Genomic DNA, 17,683 nt, shown 5'->3' on the forward strand with positions numbered 1-17,683 from the left:
TTGTTGAATTGCACACTTAATTGTGGATGACTTTTATGGTTCATGGTACCACAATTTTTGGTACATAATTTTATGGTACATAATTATTATAATTATTAATAATTATCAGCATTATTTTTTGAGATGGAGTCTTGCTCTGTTGCCCGGGCTGGAGTGCAGTGGCACTATCTTGGCTCACTGGAACTTCCACATCCTGAATTCAAGCAATTCTCCTGCCTCAGCTTCCTGAGTAGCTGGGATTACAGGTGTGTGCCATCATGCTCGGCTCATTTTTTGTATTTTTAGTAGAGATGGGGTTTCAGCATGTTGGCCAGGCTGGTCTTGAACTTCTGGCCTCAAGTGATCCACTCACCTCAGCCTCCCAAAGTGCTGGGATCACAAGTGTGAGCCACTGTCCCCAGCCTGGTACATAAATGATACCCCAATTAAGTTGTTTTAAGAAAAAAATCACTGAGAGTGCTTTGTAATTTAGGTCACTTAAATATGATTTGGGGTGCACATAAGTCTTTAGAGGGCTTGGGGGACATATTTGGGGCCACTGGAGTATGATTTGGGGCCCAATCGGGTAACTACAGTAGGATGGTTGGTGGCTATTTGGAGGTACAGTTGAGGAGTGTTGGAGAGTGGTTTGAGGTGCAGTTTGGGTAGGTGGAGTGTGGTTTAGAGGTGTAGAGGGTGCTGGAGGGTAGCTTGACATGCAGTTGAAAGACCACAGAAACTGTAGTTGGGTTATATGGCACAGTGATAAGGCTGTTGGAAGGTAGTTTAGTGGGGATACAAGGGGAGGTCAATGAAAGGTGGGTGTGTGGGAGGGGCCCATGGAACAGGGTTCGGAGGTAGTGTGGGTGACTGTTGGAATTACTTTGCGGTGCAGGTGAGGCCCACATTAAGGGTAGTTAGGAATGTTTGGGCTGGTGTTGGGGGCTCTTGGAGAGCCATTTTGGGTAAATGGAGTATGGTTCAGAGGGTACATGGAGAGGGGTTTGGGGTCAATGGAGGGTGTTACGGGTGCACACTGGAAGTAGGTAGCAGGTGATTTGGAGATGCTGTTTGGAGGGTAATGGTTTCAGGGTTGATTGCGGATGGTTTGGGGAAACAACTTGGGGGTAGGTAGTGTAAGGTAGTTTACTGGTACAGCTTGGGTGTCCTTAGAGGGTGGACTGGAGGTACCATTTGGAATCAACACACAGTAGTTTGGGGATATAATTTGGAGGATGATGGAGGGTGGTTTGGAGTGCATTTGAGGGACAACAGGGAGAGTAGCTGGGGGAGTTTACAGATGTGGGGATAGCTTACAGAGAGCAGTTTGGGGTATTGCTTTAGGGTCACTGGGGGATGACTTGGGGTGAGGGGCGCCAGTAGGCTCCCTGAGGGGGCGTGGCCTCGGCGGGGGAGGGCTCCGCCACCCTCGAGAAAGCGTGTGCGCACGCGCTCCCAGCTTGTTCGCTCCTGGCGCTCCCAGGGCAAGAAAAATCGAAGACCCGAGCCGGCGCCTGCGCACTTAGTATCTGCCGCTGCTGTGGTCTCGCGCCCCGCCCCCCGGTCCCCCCACCCACTAGGCTCGGCTGAGCGGCGGAGGTGGCCGTGCAGCTGGGAGCGGACAGACCCGAGTTAGAGGTGGGGGCGGGGGTCCACCGCCCGCGGCCGGGCCGGCACTCCCCTCCTACCCTCCCCGCGACCCCCGTCTGGCCCCCAAGGCTAACGGCCGCGGAGCCGAACGCGGCCCACGGGCACGGGGCGGAAGGGGAGCAGGCGCGCTCCCGGGGACGAGAAGGGCGCAGCGAGGGAGGGGCGCGCCCACTACCCCTGCCGGCCGACACCGACCCCGCCTACCGCGGCGCGGGGACCCTCGGTGAGTAACCAGCCCCGCCTGCAGAGTAAGGGAGGGGACAGGGTGGGGTGAGGGCCCGGAAACGCCGACGGGGCGTACCTGCGCGCGCACTCGGGACATCTGACCCCGTGGCCTCAGCCCTGACCCATTCCGACCTGACTACATCTTTTTTAAACCTCAGCCTCTGCTGGCCTTGGCCTCAGGACCTTCTGTCCGAACCCTGACCTAATCATATTCTGGCCTGGTGAGATCCTCAACCCCTGTTTTGTCACCCTAAATCCAGTCCTGACCTCAAACCCCTTCCAGTTCTGTCCTGGGGACTTTGACCTGACCCCGATCCTTGCCTGACCCTGTCTCATCTCTGAAGCATCTTGCCCTATCCTGATGCCCAACAGTCACCCCAGTTTCTGTCCTGACGCATGACCTGTCTGTTCTCTAAACTCTTATCCAGTCTCCGAACGTCTTCCAGTCATGTCCTGTTCCCCGAATCCCAATCTGATCTGGTTCTGTCCAGAACTAGACTTCTGTCCTTTCTCTTACTTCTGTCCTTTCTCTGCACCCTATATGATATCCTCTCCTATATACTCCTGATCTGCATCCTGGCTCCCCACCTTTAAATACCCTCCCTGTCTCCTGCCTTGTCCCTGTCCCTGACTCTGGTCCTGTTTTTCCCTCTTTTCTTGTCCCATCACCATCCTCATTGCTTTCTTCATTGTGTCCTGGTCTTTTCCTGTTCCTGACCTCCATCCTGAACCTGCCCTTTTCCCTGTCCCCTCCTTTGACCACCGACTTAGCCTGTCCTAGCCAGGTCTTCTGACTGCTGTTCTATGTTAACCCTGCCCCCTGCCCCGCTGTTTTGTCTCATTCTTGTACTTTTTCTCTGACCCTTGTCTTGAACCTCACCTCATCCCATCCCCTGGCCAGTGTCCTGGCTCATTCCCCGGCCTGCCCCTTGACCTCCATCCTGCGATAACTCTGGTTCTGTCTTGTCCCCTATGCTCGTTCCTGTTCTGTCCCTTCCCATCCCAACCCCAGGCTGTTCTCCCCCTTACCATGCCCTTCCACCCTGTTCAGATCTTCTTCCTTCCTAATATTCTCTTGCCATCCCTTCTGAGCCCAGGAAAGGGGTCCATTATATCATGCCCCGAACTTGAAGGTTCTGCTGTTCCCAGGACCTCAGAAGTACATCCGAAATGCTTCTCTTAGCAAGAGCAAGCAGCCCTATGCGCCCTGTGTGGCTGATGATATTTTTGTGTGTGATCTCCCCTACCCTCCCCCTAGTGATCGCACATAGAGCTTACATTTCTCATCCTGCCCCAGGAGGGCATGCAACTGTTCCTACGCCCCTGTTCTCTGCAAGTGTGAAAGAATACCCTAAATTATTCAGTGATTCTCTGGGAGTCTGAGAGGTCTGGGTCATGTTTCCAGCCTTGCTATGTTGGGGACAGCCTCATGTTGGGGGGAAAGGTTGAGAAAATATGAAGGGATGGGGGACTCATGGGGTATGTATGAATCTTCTAGGCCATGTTACCTCTATTCCTTGGTCTTGATTCTGGGTGCATGATCCCTGCTTTCCTGGCCTGAAAAAGAAAAGGTCTATTCTAGGCCAAGGCTTCAGGACTTGGTATAGAGAGGGATAGGGTCAAGGATTCATCCTCCTTCTCTCAGCAGTCAGCAATAAAAATCTTGGTGTTAAGTCCGCCCCACCTCTGTGGGGCTTGTCTGTGGGGAAGAAGGCCAGGCAGTCACTAGATGTAAGAATCAGGCCTGTCCAGTAGTAACAGTGACAACAATAATGCAGGGTTCCCTCATTGTCTGAATCTCCTTGATTCTGAGGATGATGGGGAGAACTTGAATGGCTAGAGGGCAATGTGTTACTCAATTAGGTTTCGTTCCTGCATTTCTCATAGAGAGTAGTGAGTTTGAATAACAAGATGCCAGACCTATCTTATTTATCCTGAACATCTATCCAAACCTGTTGATAATGACACAAGTATTTCTCACTGTCCCAATCTATTTGGTACCTGAATTCTGAGAGGGAGAGTTCCCAAAGTTCAGACAGTGAAACCTACCAAGTTATCTGAAGGTATTTTCTTTCACATCTTACATAGTGAGTAGGGAAAATCAAGATAATGAGGAATAATGACTCTAACTCAAAAATATATCCAAATCTATGAACTTTCCTGAGCTCCAGGGACAAGAGTTGGGATAGTGAGGGCACTCTGTTATATAAATATATTTGGTTCCTGCATTTTGCCTGGAGAGTAAAGAAAGTTCAAGAATGAGGGATATCAATCATATCTCTAAAATGTTTCCAAATCCATTCAGTTCTTGCATTTGGCTGGTGAGAGTTCAGACAATTTCTCTGAATGCATTTGGTTCCTGCATTTTTGATGTTGAGAAAGGAGAGGTTGGATCATGAGGGAAAACAGCTCTGTTTCAAATATGTCTCATTTGGTGAGCAGGGAGGGCTTCATGTCTGGATAGCAAGTAGAATTTGGAAGCTGAGGGATACCAGTTCTGTCTCAAAAATGCATCTGAATATACTTAGTCTCTGATTTTGGATAGCAAGAGTTCAGACAAGTTATCTGAGGAAAAACAACGTTTCAAATTTATCAAGTGAGACTGGAAGTACACCAGCTCTGTTTCGAAAAAATGTATCTGAATGTATCTACTTGATTTCTGACTTTGTATGGGGAAGAATGCTTGTAACTGTGACAGCCAACATATACAGAGCTCTTACCTGGCACTGTCCTGCCCAAGCTTTAAATGTATTAACTGATTTAATGCTCGCAATAGCCCCGTGAGGTACATACTGTTATCATCGTCCCCAATTGACAGAGAGGCACAGAGAGGTTAAGTGTCTTGTTCAAGCAGTCACACAGACAGTAAGTGGCAGAGCTGGGTTGAATGCCAGATTCACCATTTACTAGTGATGGCAGGGTCATGTAAGCCCCAGGACCCAGCTAGGGTGGGGCTTAAATGTTGGGTCATCTTCAAGGCTGTGAAAAGTCATGGACCAGGGCAATGATGTGTGCTGGTGACTCTGCCCCATTTGATTGCCTGGCCCAGGAAGTCCGGTTACTTGCTCTCCCCCAGTTACCCCTGCAACAGCCTACCTCTGTGTGAGTGTATTAATTGTTGTTAGTAACAGTCATTAATGACATGGTGTGTTTCCCTGCACTTTGAGATGCCTTTCAAAGTTACTTGGCCTCCATTGTCTCTGTAACCACCTTTTACCCATCTTACAGATGAGGAGACCTAAGCTTTTAAGACTCAATCCACATTGCCAGCCAGATTCTCATCCCTCTTGGCTCTGATTTTTTTTTTTTTTTTTTGAGATGGAGTCTTGCTCTGTCGCCCAGGCTGGAGTGCAATGACGCAATCTCGGCACACTGCAACCTCTGCCTCCCGGGTTCAAGCGATTCTCCTGCCTCAGCCTCCCAAGTAGCTGGGATTACAGGCATGCACCACCATGCCCAGCTAATTTTGTATTTTTAGTAATTTTGTATTTTTAGTAGAGGTTTCTTCATGTTGGTCAGGCTGGTCTTGAAATCCCGACCTCAGGTGATCTGCCTGCCTTGGCCTCCCAAAGTGCTGGCATTACAGGCGTAAGCCACCACACCCAGGTGGCTCTGATTTTATTATTGCCCTTCTTCCCAACATCCTTGGTGGCCCACAAGAGGTGGGAGAGGCTGTGGCCAAGAGGACACGCCCCACTAACACCCAGTGCCCACCTTAATGCTGCCCACCTCTACCAGCCCCAGGCAGTGAAGGGGGGAGAGCGATGAAAGGGGCCTTTGTGTTCCATGCTGGAAATCTCACACCCAGGAAGAAAGGTGGGCAGGGATGGCGGGAGGCCTTAATAGTGTGAGTCTAGGGCACTGCTGATTCAGAGCGAGCTCCTCTCTAGCCTCGGCCCACCTGCAGCTTTCCTCACTCCACGTCATGGTGTGGGCTGTTGCAGGGGGCTGGGTGGGGCTTGGGCCCTGGGCCCTGAAGTCACAGAGCAGATGGTCCTGAGTGGAGCACAGGATGTGTGCTGTGTGCTGGGACAGGCCTGGAACCCAGGTGGTGGTGGTGGAGTGGGAGTACAGTACATCGTAGGGACTCAAGGCTCTCATTTCCTTCTCTGGCATGAAGCCTGACTCTCCGAAGGGGAGAGACCCAGCATGGATGTGAAGAAGCATGAGCCCCCTTCCCTACTTCTCCCCGATTGCAGTAGTAGCCTCTGTCTGCCTCCCAGCCAGGACCCAGCCCCCAGAAATTCTGATTCCACCTGCCCTTCTGCCACTGTGATCTGAATCAGGCCTCTTCACCTCTGTAAGCCTCAGCTTCTATATCTGTAAAATGGCTATGAGTTCAGGTGAGGTCTTCTGAAAAAAAAAAAAGAAAAATAATAAAAATAAAAATAAAATAAAATAAAATGGCTGTGAGGAGGCTGGGTCTGTGCTATCCTCCTACATTTGTATGGACCAAGAGGGGTCAAAACCCATGCGTGTTTTGTAGGGCGTAAGTTGTACTTGGTTTATTGAAATTATTTCTTCTGGAGCCACAGAAGGTGGTGGGATCTTGAGACCTGGCCTCTCCTTAGACAGGTCAACTTCCTCTGTCGCCAACTTGGGAAACTATTCCGCAGAGAGGGTGGAAATTGCCCCAAGACCTTCTACCACTGCCTTGCTCTGGCAGGAAAGGGTAGGGGCCTCAGAATGTGATGCTTACTGCCAAGAGACAGAAACCCAGTATCCACCCGAAGCCTCCCATGTACTTTACAGCTCCCCACACCTCTATGGCCCAGATCCAAGGTGTCCCTTGAGTGGGCAGGGTCTAATTCTCTGGGAATTTGGGCAGTAGGAGAGGCAGCTGCTACTCCCACCACTCTCAGCCCTTCTTCCCAGTTTTCTGCTAAGTGTATGGGGTGAGGAGGCACATGCCTCCATGCCTGGCCAATGTTTTAATAATTTCTTTCATAGAGATGGGGGGGGTCTCACTATGTTGCACAGGCTGGCCTTGAACTCTTAGCTTCAAGCGATCCTCCCATCTGGGCCTCTCAAAGTGCTGAGATTACAGGCGTGAGCCACCCTGCCTATCACAGGGTGTTTTCTTAGACATGCTGGGCACCCTGAGCGGACCTGGCCCTGAGACTACCCCCAGGGGTGGCTCTAGTCCTGGTGACAGACAGGCAAGGGTTAAAAGGTGTGGGACGGCCCAGTTCCTGGCCAGGTAGGCTGGGCCATTACCTAGTGGGAGGTGGCCAAGGCATCTGCCACTGCTGCTCACTGCCACTACCAGCTGGAGCCAGGGCCTGGTCGAGACAACTATTTTTGAGGTATCTGAGGCTACCCCACAGCGCTCTCTGGCATTGGTGAGCACCTGGGAGCAGTGGGCCCAGGGCGTGAGGGGGACGAGGGCATTGGGGAGCTGGGGCAGGGTGTATTGAAGTTCCCTTCATAGGAGAGCCAGGTCTGTGGGAGAGCACACCAGCAAATGCAGGGCAGGGCAGGAGGGGGGCGTCGAGAACGGAGGGCCTGAGGAGAGGGGCAAAGCCCAAAAAACTCCAATTTCCTTTCCTGGCACTGAGCCGATTCCCTGCCGGAAATGGATGAGGAGGGATCAGGGAAAAGAGAAGTATGAGTCCCCCCTTCTCCACCGTGTCCCTACTTCCTTTCTTCCCTGCCAGGAGTAGCCTCTGCCCTCCCTCAGCAGCTCCCCCCAAGAAAGACCTGACTGAGTTACTGAGAAACCATTATTCAGGCACCTGTCTGCCTATGCCCAATTTGTTCACTACAGTGGAGGAAGGGGGGGCTCCCAGACATTGAGAGTTTGTATTTGCTCTGATAGTGACAGGATGTGGAAATGCGCCCCCCCAAGTGTTGGGGTGCCACCCAGGTGAGGTATCTTGGTTGTAAACAGTCATTACAGCCAGGAATTTCTCGGCTGTGGTGTCAGAATGGCAGACCTGAAAAACCTGCCAGGCCCGCCTCTGGGTGTGGGGGTGCCCTCTGCCGCTCTCCCGCTGCAGCTCGTCCCTGGGACAGGATAGGGGCCATGGGGTCATTGGTCGGGGGAAAGCTGGGGTTGGAGTGGGGATGTGCTTTCTCTCCATCTGGGTGGGGGCGAGGAAGCCCCAGGCCCCTTGGCAAGTGTGCAGAGGGCAGGTGAATGGAGGCAGAGGCTTGGGAACTGGGTGTGGGGGTGTGGGGCGTTGACCCTGTGTGTAGCCTGCCAAGTGACCCCATGACTCATGCTCTAGCTATGTCCCCTGAGGTCTGGCTGACAGGGAGGAGTTGGGGTTCCTGTGTGGACCCTGTCTTGACTTCCAGGATGTTCTGAGCTCCTAGAGAAGAAAGGATTGGCTGGGCACAGTATCTCATGCCTGTAATGCCAGTACTTTGGGAGGCCGAAGGCGGTTGGATCACCTGAGGTCAGGGCTTTGAGACCAGCCTGGCCAACATGGTGAAACCCTGTCTCTACTAAAAATGCAAAAATTAGCCAGGCATGGTGGCGCACCCTTGTAATCCCAGCTACTCTGGAGGCTGAAGTGGGAGAATTGCTTGAACCTGGGAAGTGGAGGCTGCAGTGAACTGAGATTGCACCACTGCACTCCAGCCTGAGGGACGGAGCCAGACTCTGTCTCCAAAATAATTAAAAAAAAAGGATTGAAGCAGCCCAGCATCGGATTGGGACCAATGCTGGCAAAGGGGACCATGGATGGAGTTGGGTTCCTATGGGGGTGGAGGAAGGTTCCAGGGAGCCCTATGAGAGTTCCTCAGGCCTCAAAGGTGCCTGGGAAAGTGGGAGCCCCAATGAGCTGGGGTGTGGAGAAACTCCTGCCATGTTGGGAAATGTCAGACCTTAGATGAGTGGGGATGTGAATGCCTCTGCTGGGTCCTGGGTTTGTCAAAAGGCTTTAGGGACTGGTTCCCACCCCTGCTATTGAAGGCAGGGCACCACTGCTTCAAGAGAGGGGTACAGGCCCTATGGGGCAGGTAGGAGAACTGGAGAGAAAACTGACACCTTATAGGCAGCTTGGCCTCAAGCTGTATATTCCCACAATATACAGATGGGGAAGGGGCTTGAACCCATGCCTCCTTGGTTGGCTGGGTCTTCCTCACACCAGGCTAACAGTGTCATGACAAGCTGCTGATTTCAAGGTAGGTGATGATGGGAACTCTGTGGCCCCATAAAACCCTCCCAGTCACCTGCCATTGAGTTTAGGCCAGGTGGTGGGAGGTGATGTCACTCGGCTGCCCAGCTGGGGACTGAGCAGGATGTGGAAGGGAGGGAGCAAACTCCAAAGGAGGGGACAAGGGCAGGGCTGGTGGCCAGCCAAGGCAGGCTTCATGGTCAGCAGAGGCATTGGGGGCAGAGAAGGAGGCAGGAGGCAGGTGGTTTGTTATTTTCAGCTGTGGACTTTACTTACAAATTCCAGCAGGGGGACTTCCCTAGCTAGGCTCAGGACAGGCTGGCGTGGGGAGAGGGGCTGGAGGGACCCTGGGTCAAGTGAACACAGTGAACACTCTCCTTGCTGCACTACAGCTACAGAATGGAGTTGGGACAAGCACAGACCCACAGATCTGGGCTTGAACCCTGGCTCCACTGCCTCCTCATTCGTTTACTCCGTCTTTTATTCATTCACCTGGCACCCATTCATTGAGCACTTGCGTGTACAGCCGTGTTCAGGGTGCTGGCGATACTGATGAAAATGGGACAGATAATGTTTTCTGTCCTCGTGGATGTTCCAGGAGGCATAATCTCTTGTTGGACAACCGTTTGTGAGAGGATATAACACAGGGGCCCCCTGTGGAAGTGATATTTAAGCTCTAGAATGATAAGTGACACGAAGGGGCTGGGGTGGTGACAGGTTGAAGAAAGCATTTCAGGCAGCAGCCACAGCCTGGGCAAAGACCCTGAGGCCTGAGGGACCAGGGAGCTTATGAGGAAGTTGGTAGAGTTGGAGCGGTTCTCGTGAGTAAGAGTGTAGGTCCTGGGGGTGGGCCTGGGTTATGTCTGTGGCTATGGGCCCGTTATTTCACCTCTGTGCCTTCCTCTCCTCATCTGTAAAATGGGAATATGAATCTTCCCAGGTGGCTATGAAGATTCAATGTGGCATTGTAGGTAACTGTTGCAGGCAACCAGGTGCTGACTGCGTGCCTGTTGTTCTTATAGTTGGTTGAATCTGTCCCATTAATTCTCCCTCCCCAGGCAAGACTCCTGGCTGTGACCCATGGGCCTCTGAGGAGGCGTTGTAAGTCCGCCCAGCTCCCCACTTGCTGTGCTCCCACTCAATGCGAAGGGAACCAAGGTACCAGGGCCAAGTGGGTCCAGACATCCACACGGATTCTGAAAGGGCAGGTCAAGCAGGCACGTGGGGCCCAGGTTACCCCTTATTCCCTGCTGTGGCATGGGAAGTTGGGAAGGGCTGGGGGTTGGGGTATCATGGGACGTGCTTTCTTAACGGCTCCTGTGTGTCACTGCCAGACTTTGTCCAGCCATCAGCCACGGCCTCTCAACAGCACCAAGATGGAAGTCAAAGGTCAGCTGATCAGCTCTCCTACCTTCAATGCCCCAGGTCGGTGGCTGCTTCCCCTCCTGCTGCCTCCTCCCCTGCTCTGAATCACCACCTGCTTGCTTGGGAAGAGTTGGTCCCTGGCCCCACAGCTGCTCCAGGATGCCCTGGCTGTCCCACTGATCTTTGCTCTCTCTGTGTCCAGCTGCCCTGTTCGGAGAGGCTGCCCCCCAGGTGAAGTCAGAGCGTCTGCGGGGGCTGCTTGACCGGCAGCGGACCCTGCAGGAGGCCCTGAGCCTGAAACTTCAGGAGCTCCGCAAAGTGTGTCTCCAGGAGGCGGTAAGGGCCTGGCCCTAGGGGTGTCAGGCGGGGAGGTGGTGGGGGAGGTGAGGAGCTGGGGCCCTTAGATAGACAGACTTGGGTGGCAGTTGTTTAACCACTTGTCCTGGCTGTGTCACCCACTTTTCCCTGTCACCCACTTTCTCCTCAAAGCTCAGCTTAGATGTGTTAGAATGAATGAAATATGGTAATACAAGCACACAATCCCCTGTCGACAATTTCAAATCCAACAAACCTCAGAAAACAGGTTCTGTTCAAAGTTTGGCAGCATAGTCAGACCTGAACTGGCACAGGGTGATGTGTAGTTTCAGTTTCCCCCCTTACTGTGAATGCCCACAGTGTGCCAGAAATAATACTATAGCTCAGACCACGCAGCCCCAGCCCCCGAAGGGAGTTATATAATACTTAGGATCTCGACGGTGTCACCTTTATAAAAATGAAACAATTTTGGATCCCAAAGCAGGTCTCCCTGCCTCTCATGCCCACCACCACAGGGGTTTGGGCCATTGAGGTTTGGGCACGCCTGCCTGGTGGACATAATGGGAGGAGGAAGGGAAGTATCGTGTGTGGGTGCTGAGCAGGGCCAGGCTCCTGGTAGGACTTCTGTAGCTTCTGGGATCATTAACATGTTACCCCATCCTTCCAACTAACCCTTGGTAGTCTCTGACTTCTGCCCCCCACCAGGAGCTGACTGGCCAGCTGCCCCCCGAGTGCCCGTTGGAGCCTGGTGAACGGCCCCATTTGGTCCGCCGGCGGCCCCCCACAGCCCGTGCCTACCCTCCACCACACCCCAACCCAGCACACCACTCCTTGTGCCCTGCTGAGGTGAGCAGATGGGTGTGGAGAGCAAGAGGGTGGGGAGAGGGGACAGGTACAGAGGAGTAGCCAGGAGGAAGGTATGGGGAGGGGGCTTGTGGCCAGGTGAGGGAGAGGCTAAGATGAGAAGGAAAAGGGCTTCTGGAGGTAGGTTCCTGCGATGAGGGAGGATGCTGGTCCCTAATTGTCAGGACAGGCCTCCCATGCTCAGGAAGATGAACAGACCCAGCCCCTCACCAAGAGAGGCCCTGCCCTGCCCTGCCCTGCCCTGCCCTGCCCTGTCCCCTCCCCCGGGTAAATAAGCTCCACCTGCAGGTGAATAGGCCTGAATATGCCTCTGGAAGTGCAGGACAGCCTCTAGTGGGTTTGGCCCCACCAGGTCCCTGTGCCAGGCCATTTCCAACATTTGTGTGGGCCCGACAGGAGCTGGCTCTTGAGGCCCTGGAACGCGAGGTGTCAGTGCAGCAGCAGATTGCAGCAGCTGCCCGCCGCCTGGCCCTGGCCCCTGATCTGAGCACTGAGCAGCGCCGGCGCCGGCGCCAGGTCCAGGCAGACGCACTGCGGAGGCTGCATGAACTGGAGGAGCAGCTCGGGGACGTCCGGGCCCGCCTTGGCCTCCCAGTGCTCCCACCACCCCAGCCACTGCCGCTGTCTACAGGGCCAGTGATCACCGCCCAGGGAGTCTGCCTGGGCATGCGTCTCACTCAGCTCAGCCAAGGTAAGCATCCCCTGGTGAGGGTGAGAGAGTGGACACTATTGAATGGACGTGGCAGGGCTGGGATGGGCGAGTGGCCGGGAGGTAGGCACAACTCAAGTAGCCCAACCCATGTGAGGAGTTGTGACAAACTGGCTCATTGGAAAGGGCAAACTGCGGGGGACTGATGAATATCTGCCAGGACAGTCAGGAACCAAACCAGTGTGGTCTTGGGCTCTGGTAAAAGCAGATTCTTGGGAAGGCAACAGGGTGAGGAGGAAACTGGCTAGAAGGTGGGCCAAGTGGAGGTGCTCACCCAGTGGTGTAAGGGGGTGGCACCTAGGCCTGGGAGTGAGAGGCCCGCTTCTCCCCCTCTAACCTGTAGAGGACGTAGTTCTGCACTCGGAGAGCAGCTCACTCTCAGAGTCTGGGGCCAGCCATGACAACGGTGAGGACTCCTATCCCCCAAACCTGCCCCGACCCCTGCATCCCCTCAGCCTATCCCCTTTTTTCCTTCTGACCACATCCTGCATGATCAGCCCATCCATTGATGCCCAGCCCCTCCCGTGCTTCTTCAGCTTCTCCTTAGCCATGCCTCATCTTCCTGTGGGTCCCCCATCTTTTGAGCCTCACCCCACCCCAGCCCTGCAGCCCCAGAACCTACTTGTCAGCCTTAGCCCCTCCTCACCCTGCTTAACCTGTCCCAGCACTTTGCCCCTCCCCATGATCTTGCCCCCCAGCCTGTCCTGCCCCCACTGAGCCCTCCTGATTGAATTCTACATCAGTTGCTCTCTTCCACCCAGAGGAGCCCCATGGCTGCTTCTCTCTGGCTGAGCGCCCCTCACCACCCAAGGCTTGGGACCAGCTTCGGGCAGTATCTGGGGGGAGCCCTGAGCGGCGAACCCCATGGAAACCACCCCCATCAGATCTTTACGGGGATCTGAAGAGCCGGCGGAACTCTGTGGCCAGCCCCACCAGGTGAAAATGAGCTCCACTTCCCTTCCGCAGGAGCTGGGAATGGGATAGCAAGCCTGGGCTGGCGGAGGTTCTGCTGGTGGGTACAGTCTCTAACCTGGGCCCCCACCTGGGCCTGCCCCTCTCTGTCTAGCCCCACACGCTCGCTGCCCAGGAGTGCCTCCAGTTTTGAGGGCCGAAGTGTGCCTGCCACCCCTGTCCTCACCCGGGGCGCTGGCCCCCAGCTCTGCAAGTAAGGGGAATCTGAGGGTGGGCTGGAAGATCAGAGGGGAGGGAGCCATTAGTTCTCACTGGAGGCTTGAGGACAGGACAGCATTATCAAAAGGTGTGGGATGGCTGGGCACCGTGGCTCATGCCTGTAATCCCAGCACTTTGGGAAGTGGAGGCGGGCTGATCACTTGAGGTCAGGGGTTCAAGACCAGCCTGACCAACATGGTGAAACCCCCGTCTCTACTAAAAATACAAAAATTAGCCGGGCATGGTGAGGCATGCCTGTAATCCCAGCTACTTGGGAGACTGAGGCAGGAGAATTGATTTAACCCGGGAGGTGGAGGTTGCAGTGAGCCGAGATTGAGATTGTGCCATTGCACTCCAGCCTGGGCAGTAAGAGCGAAACTCCATCTCAAAATAAACAAACAAAAAAAAAAGGTGTGGGACATGGGAGGCTGGGCGCTAAAGGTGGACAGGCATCATCTTGGTGGAGAATGGGGTGGGGATTTGGGGCAGAAGCACCAAAGTTTGAGTACAGGCTTTTCTGTGCATTTTGGACAAGCCATTCCCTTTCTCTGGATCATTGTCTCCTCATTTGTGAAATGGGAATAATAATATCTGCCTTTGAAAGACATGGACATAAGTTCTTGTTAACTTATTCTGAGTGCCTGCCACCTGCTAGGAATTAGCGTTTTACCTGGTATCAACTCATTTAATCATCATGAGATCCCTATGAAGTGGGTGCTATTGTTATTCCCATTTTATAGATGAGGCCAGTGAGGCACAGAAAGGTTAAGTAACTTGTTAGTAAACTGAAGTCCTGGAGTTTGAACCCAGGCAAGTTTGACTCTAGAGTCCATGTTTTTAACCACTTTCCTCTTCTTCTTAAACAGAGTGCCTACTTTCCCCAGGCTCTGAACAAAACCAAGTCCCCATCCTTGTGAGGCTTGCATTCTGTGAATGGTGGCTGCTGGGATAGTAGCTTTGGGTGGTTCATACAGACAGTTGGATATAGAATTCAGGCAGAGTTTTACATGTGGGCCCTAAGGCCTGGGACTCAATCCTGGAGGCCATGTGAGCCATGAGAAGGGCCTTAGCAGTAGGAGGGGTCAGCTAGATTAGGAAGAGCCCCCTGCCTGGCCCCTCCTCTGCTAGCTATGAGTCCCTACACATATTTATACCTCCCTCGAGACTAACAGCGCCAGGCCTCCCCCATACATTTCTACTCCCAACCCCGTAGCCTGAGACAGAACCTTAGCTACCCTTTACATGTCACTACCTGCCACCGTTATACACACAGCTTCCAACCCTGGGCCCATTTGGAGATGTGAAAGTGAAGGCTCAGCTGGGCGCAGTGGCTCACGCCTGTAATCCCAGCACTTTGGGAGGCTGAGGTGGGTGGATCACAAGGTCAGGAGTTTGAGACTAGCCTGACCAACATGGTGAAACCCCATCCCTACTAAAATAAATACAAAAATTAGCCAGGCGTGGTGGTGCACACCTGTAGTCCCAGCTACTCGGGAGGCTGAGGCAGGTGAATCACTTGGACCCGGGAGGTGGAGGTTGCAGTGAGCTGAGATTGTGCCACTGCACTCCAGCCTGGGTCACAGAGTGAGACTCCATCTCGGGGGAAAAAAGCAAAAAAAAGTGAAGGCTCAGAAAGGGGTGGGGTAGGGAGGGCACTGCAGGCCTGCCTGATTTTTCTGAACCTATTCCCATGACCCTCGCCTCTCGCTCCAGACCTGAAGGCCTTCATTCTCGCCAGTGGTCCGGCAGCCAGGACTCCCAGATGGGCTTCCCCCGGGCAGACCCTGCCTCCGATCGCACCTCCCTCTTCGTAGCTCGCACCCGCCGCAGCAACAGCTCTGAGGCCCTGCTAGTGGACCGGGCAGCTGGCGGGGGAGCCGGCTCCCCGCCTGCCCCTCTGGCTTCCTCTGCCTCTGGCCCCCCAGTCTGCAAGAGCAGTGAGGTGTTGTATGAGCGCCCCCAACCAACCCCTGCCTTCTCCTCCCGCACAGCTGGCCCCCCAGACCCTCCCCGCGCCGCCCGGCCTAGCTCAGCTGCGCCTGCCTCCCGAGGTGCCCCCCGGCTCCCACCTGTGTGTGGGGACTTCCTCTTGGACTATTCCCTGGACCGAGGCCTGCCACGCAGTGGCGGTGGAGCAGGCTGGGGGGAGCTGTTGCCTGCAGCTGAGGTCCCAGGACCCCTTTCCCGCCGGGACGGGCTCCTCACCATGCTCCCTGGCCCACCACCTGTGTATGCAGCTGACAGCAACAGCCCCCTCCTCCGCACCAAGGACCCCCACACCCGTGCCACACGCACCAAGCCCTGTGGCCTGCCCCCAGAGGCTGCCGAGGGCCCTGAGGTGCATCCAAACCCTCTGCTGTGGATGCCCCCACCCACCCGTATCCCCTCAGCTGGTGAACGAAGTGGCCACAAGAACCTGGCCCTGGAGGGGCTGCGGGACTGGTACATCCGGAACTCGGGACTGGCTGCGGGGCCCCAGCGCCGGCCTGTGCTCCCCTCTGCGGGTCCATCACACCCAACCTTTCTCCATGCCCGCTGCTATGAGGCGGGCCAGGCGCTGTACGGGGCCCCCAGCCAGGCGCCACTCCCACACTCGAGGAGTTTCACGGCGCCCCCTGTCTCTGGCAGGTATGGGGGGTGCTTTTACTGATGGGTAGGGGTCTCTTAAGGCAGATGGTGAATATATCCAGGCCAGGGAATGGCTAGTCATGATTGCTAATGAATTGGACCATGAGGAAACTAGCTGCCTCGATGGCATAGGGTCACTCTACTGCGCATGATCTGCGTTAGTCCAAGGGGTCCTGGTGGAGGGGATCTTGGGCGCTGGTAGCAGCAGTTCTTTATCAAGTTATAGGCTGAAGATGAGCTTTGATGCAGGGTGCTGGGAGGAAGGGACATCTCATGCCCCTTGCCGTTCTCCTCCTTTTCTCTCCTTGCCCCGGGGCCTGAAAGTGCTATCCTATGCCTGCCTCCACCTCTTTAACGAGCCTCTTCCTTTCTCTTTCTTTGTCTTGTCTGCCTTTTCCTCTCTTCTTGTCTTCTCCGCCCTGTCCTCCGGATTCCTGCTACCCTTCTAAAGATACTACGCGGACTTCCTGTATCCCCCGGAGCTGAGCGCTCGTTTAAGTGACCTGACGCTAGAGGGGGAGCAGTCCTCCAGTTCTGACACCCAGACCCCAGGGACGCTGGTCTGATCCCTTCTGATATGCCCCTTGTTGGCCTGGGCACGATTTCAGTTTGGGGAGCACACAGCTGACCTCGCTGGGCCCTGGGGTGTGGTTGCTCTCAGTCCTGGGCAGAGTGTGCCAACCTTATCTTCCAAGGCCTCTGGCTTCCTGTGGGCCCAGGAAGGTGTCTGACACCCTGCTTCTCTCACACTGTGCTGGGGACTGGGGGCCTTCAGCCAGCTTAAAAGAGAGGGGATGATGTCATGGGGACCCCAAGCCCCTTCCTCCATTTCTGTTTACAGTTGTAACTTAGGTATTCACTGTCTTCCTCCAACACTAGGCGTTTTATAAAAGGGAAACTGTGATCTCATCTGGTTGGGTTCATTCCTGTTCCCATGCCCAACCGGGTTCCATTTAGGAACCCCCTCCATAAAATGGACCATATCGGGTCTCAGGGCCATTTAGGGCAGCCAGGAGACTCTGGTGTGAACAGAAGTCCCTGCCACCCATCGCCAGGGCATTTGTCGGGGCAGTGAGCTCTCTGCCCACATTTGGAAGGACTGCAGTCTGGGTGGGATGCCTGAAGAAGCCCAGTTCCATCTGTGCCCACAGCCTCTATCCTGACCACCCCTAGTCAGGAGACCCCACAGGAGGGGCAAAGGGCTATGTGTGTGCTGTGTCCTGGGATGCTGTGGGGTTGAACCTGGCATCTACCAGACCTGGAATCCAGTAGATGCCAGTAAAATCCTTAGGTGAGATCTGGCCATGGGCCACAGGCCACTCACACCTTCCTTGGCTTTCCTTCCATCCACCATTTTTTGTTTTTTTGTGGGGTGGAGTCTCGCTCTGTCACCCAGACTGGAGTTTAGTGGCATGGTCTTGGCTCACTGCAACCTCCGCCTCCTGGGTTCAAGCAGTTCTCCTGCCTCAGCTGCCTGAGTAGCTGGGATTACAGGCACATGCCACCATGCCCGGCTGATTTTTGTATTCTTAGTAGAGACGGGGTTACATCATGTTGGCCAGGCTGGTCTTGAACCCTTGACCTCGTGATTTGCCCACCTCAGCCTCCCAAAGTGCTGGGATTACAGGTGTGAGCCACTGTGCCCGGCCCCCAT

At 54.5% G+C, this 17,683-nt stretch overlaps 1 protein-coding gene across 17 annotated transcripts; it reads left to right on the forward strand.

The window, feature by feature from the left end:
• The first annotated feature begins 1,410 nt into the window (after positions 1-1,410).
• On the forward strand, positions 1,411-17,677 carry CCDC120 (coiled-coil domain containing 120). 17 transcript variants are annotated; one of them, XM_017521041.1, is made up of 11 exons: positions 1,411-1,852; positions 10,037-10,195; positions 10,313-10,403; positions 10,546-10,679; positions 11,364-11,504; positions 11,919-12,213; positions 12,575-12,637; positions 12,993-13,167; positions 13,298-13,396; positions 15,115-16,029; positions 16,481-17,677. In XM_017521041.1, exons 3-11 carry the CDS (start codon positions 10,355-10,357, stop codon positions 16,593-16,595), a joined length of 1,986 nt encoding a protein of 661 aa, XP_017376530.1. In that variant the 5' UTR covers positions 1,411-1,852; positions 10,037-10,195; positions 10,313-10,354; the 3' UTR covers positions 16,596-17,677. The 17 variants fall into 17 exon arrangements, with proteins under 17 accessions (XP_017376530.1, XP_017376532.1, XP_017376533.1 ...); XM_017521043.1 differs by having other exon boundaries at positions 10,037-10,136; XM_017521044.1 differs by having other exon boundaries at positions 10,037-10,079.
• Positions 17,678-17,683: the final 6 nt, after the last annotated feature.

The sequence above is a fragment of the Cebus imitator genome, unplaced genomic scaffold, assembly GCF_001604975.1.
Source record: "Cebus imitator isolate Cc_AM_T3 unplaced genomic scaffold, Cebus_imitator-1.0 Scaffold944, whole genome shotgun sequence".
NCBI classification, from domain to species: domain Eukaryota; kingdom Metazoa; phylum Chordata; class Mammalia; order Primates; family Cebidae; genus Cebus; species Cebus imitator.

Excerpts from the sequence above, each read along its gene's own strand:
- CCDC120 (XM_017521046.1), top strand. The coding sequence starts at position 10,120 with ATGCGAAGGGAACCAAGGTACCAGGGCCAAGTGGGTCCAGACATCCAC. Across the intron at positions 10,404-10,545 it reads TCCTACCTTCAATGCCCCAG|CTGCCCTGTTCGGAGAGGCT; the intron begins GTCGGTGGCTGC and ends CTCTGTGTCCAG. Across the intron at positions 12,214-12,574 it reads TCTCACTCAGCTCAGCCAAG|AGGACGTAGTTCTGCACTCG; the intron begins GTAAGCATCCCC and ends TCTAACCTGTAG.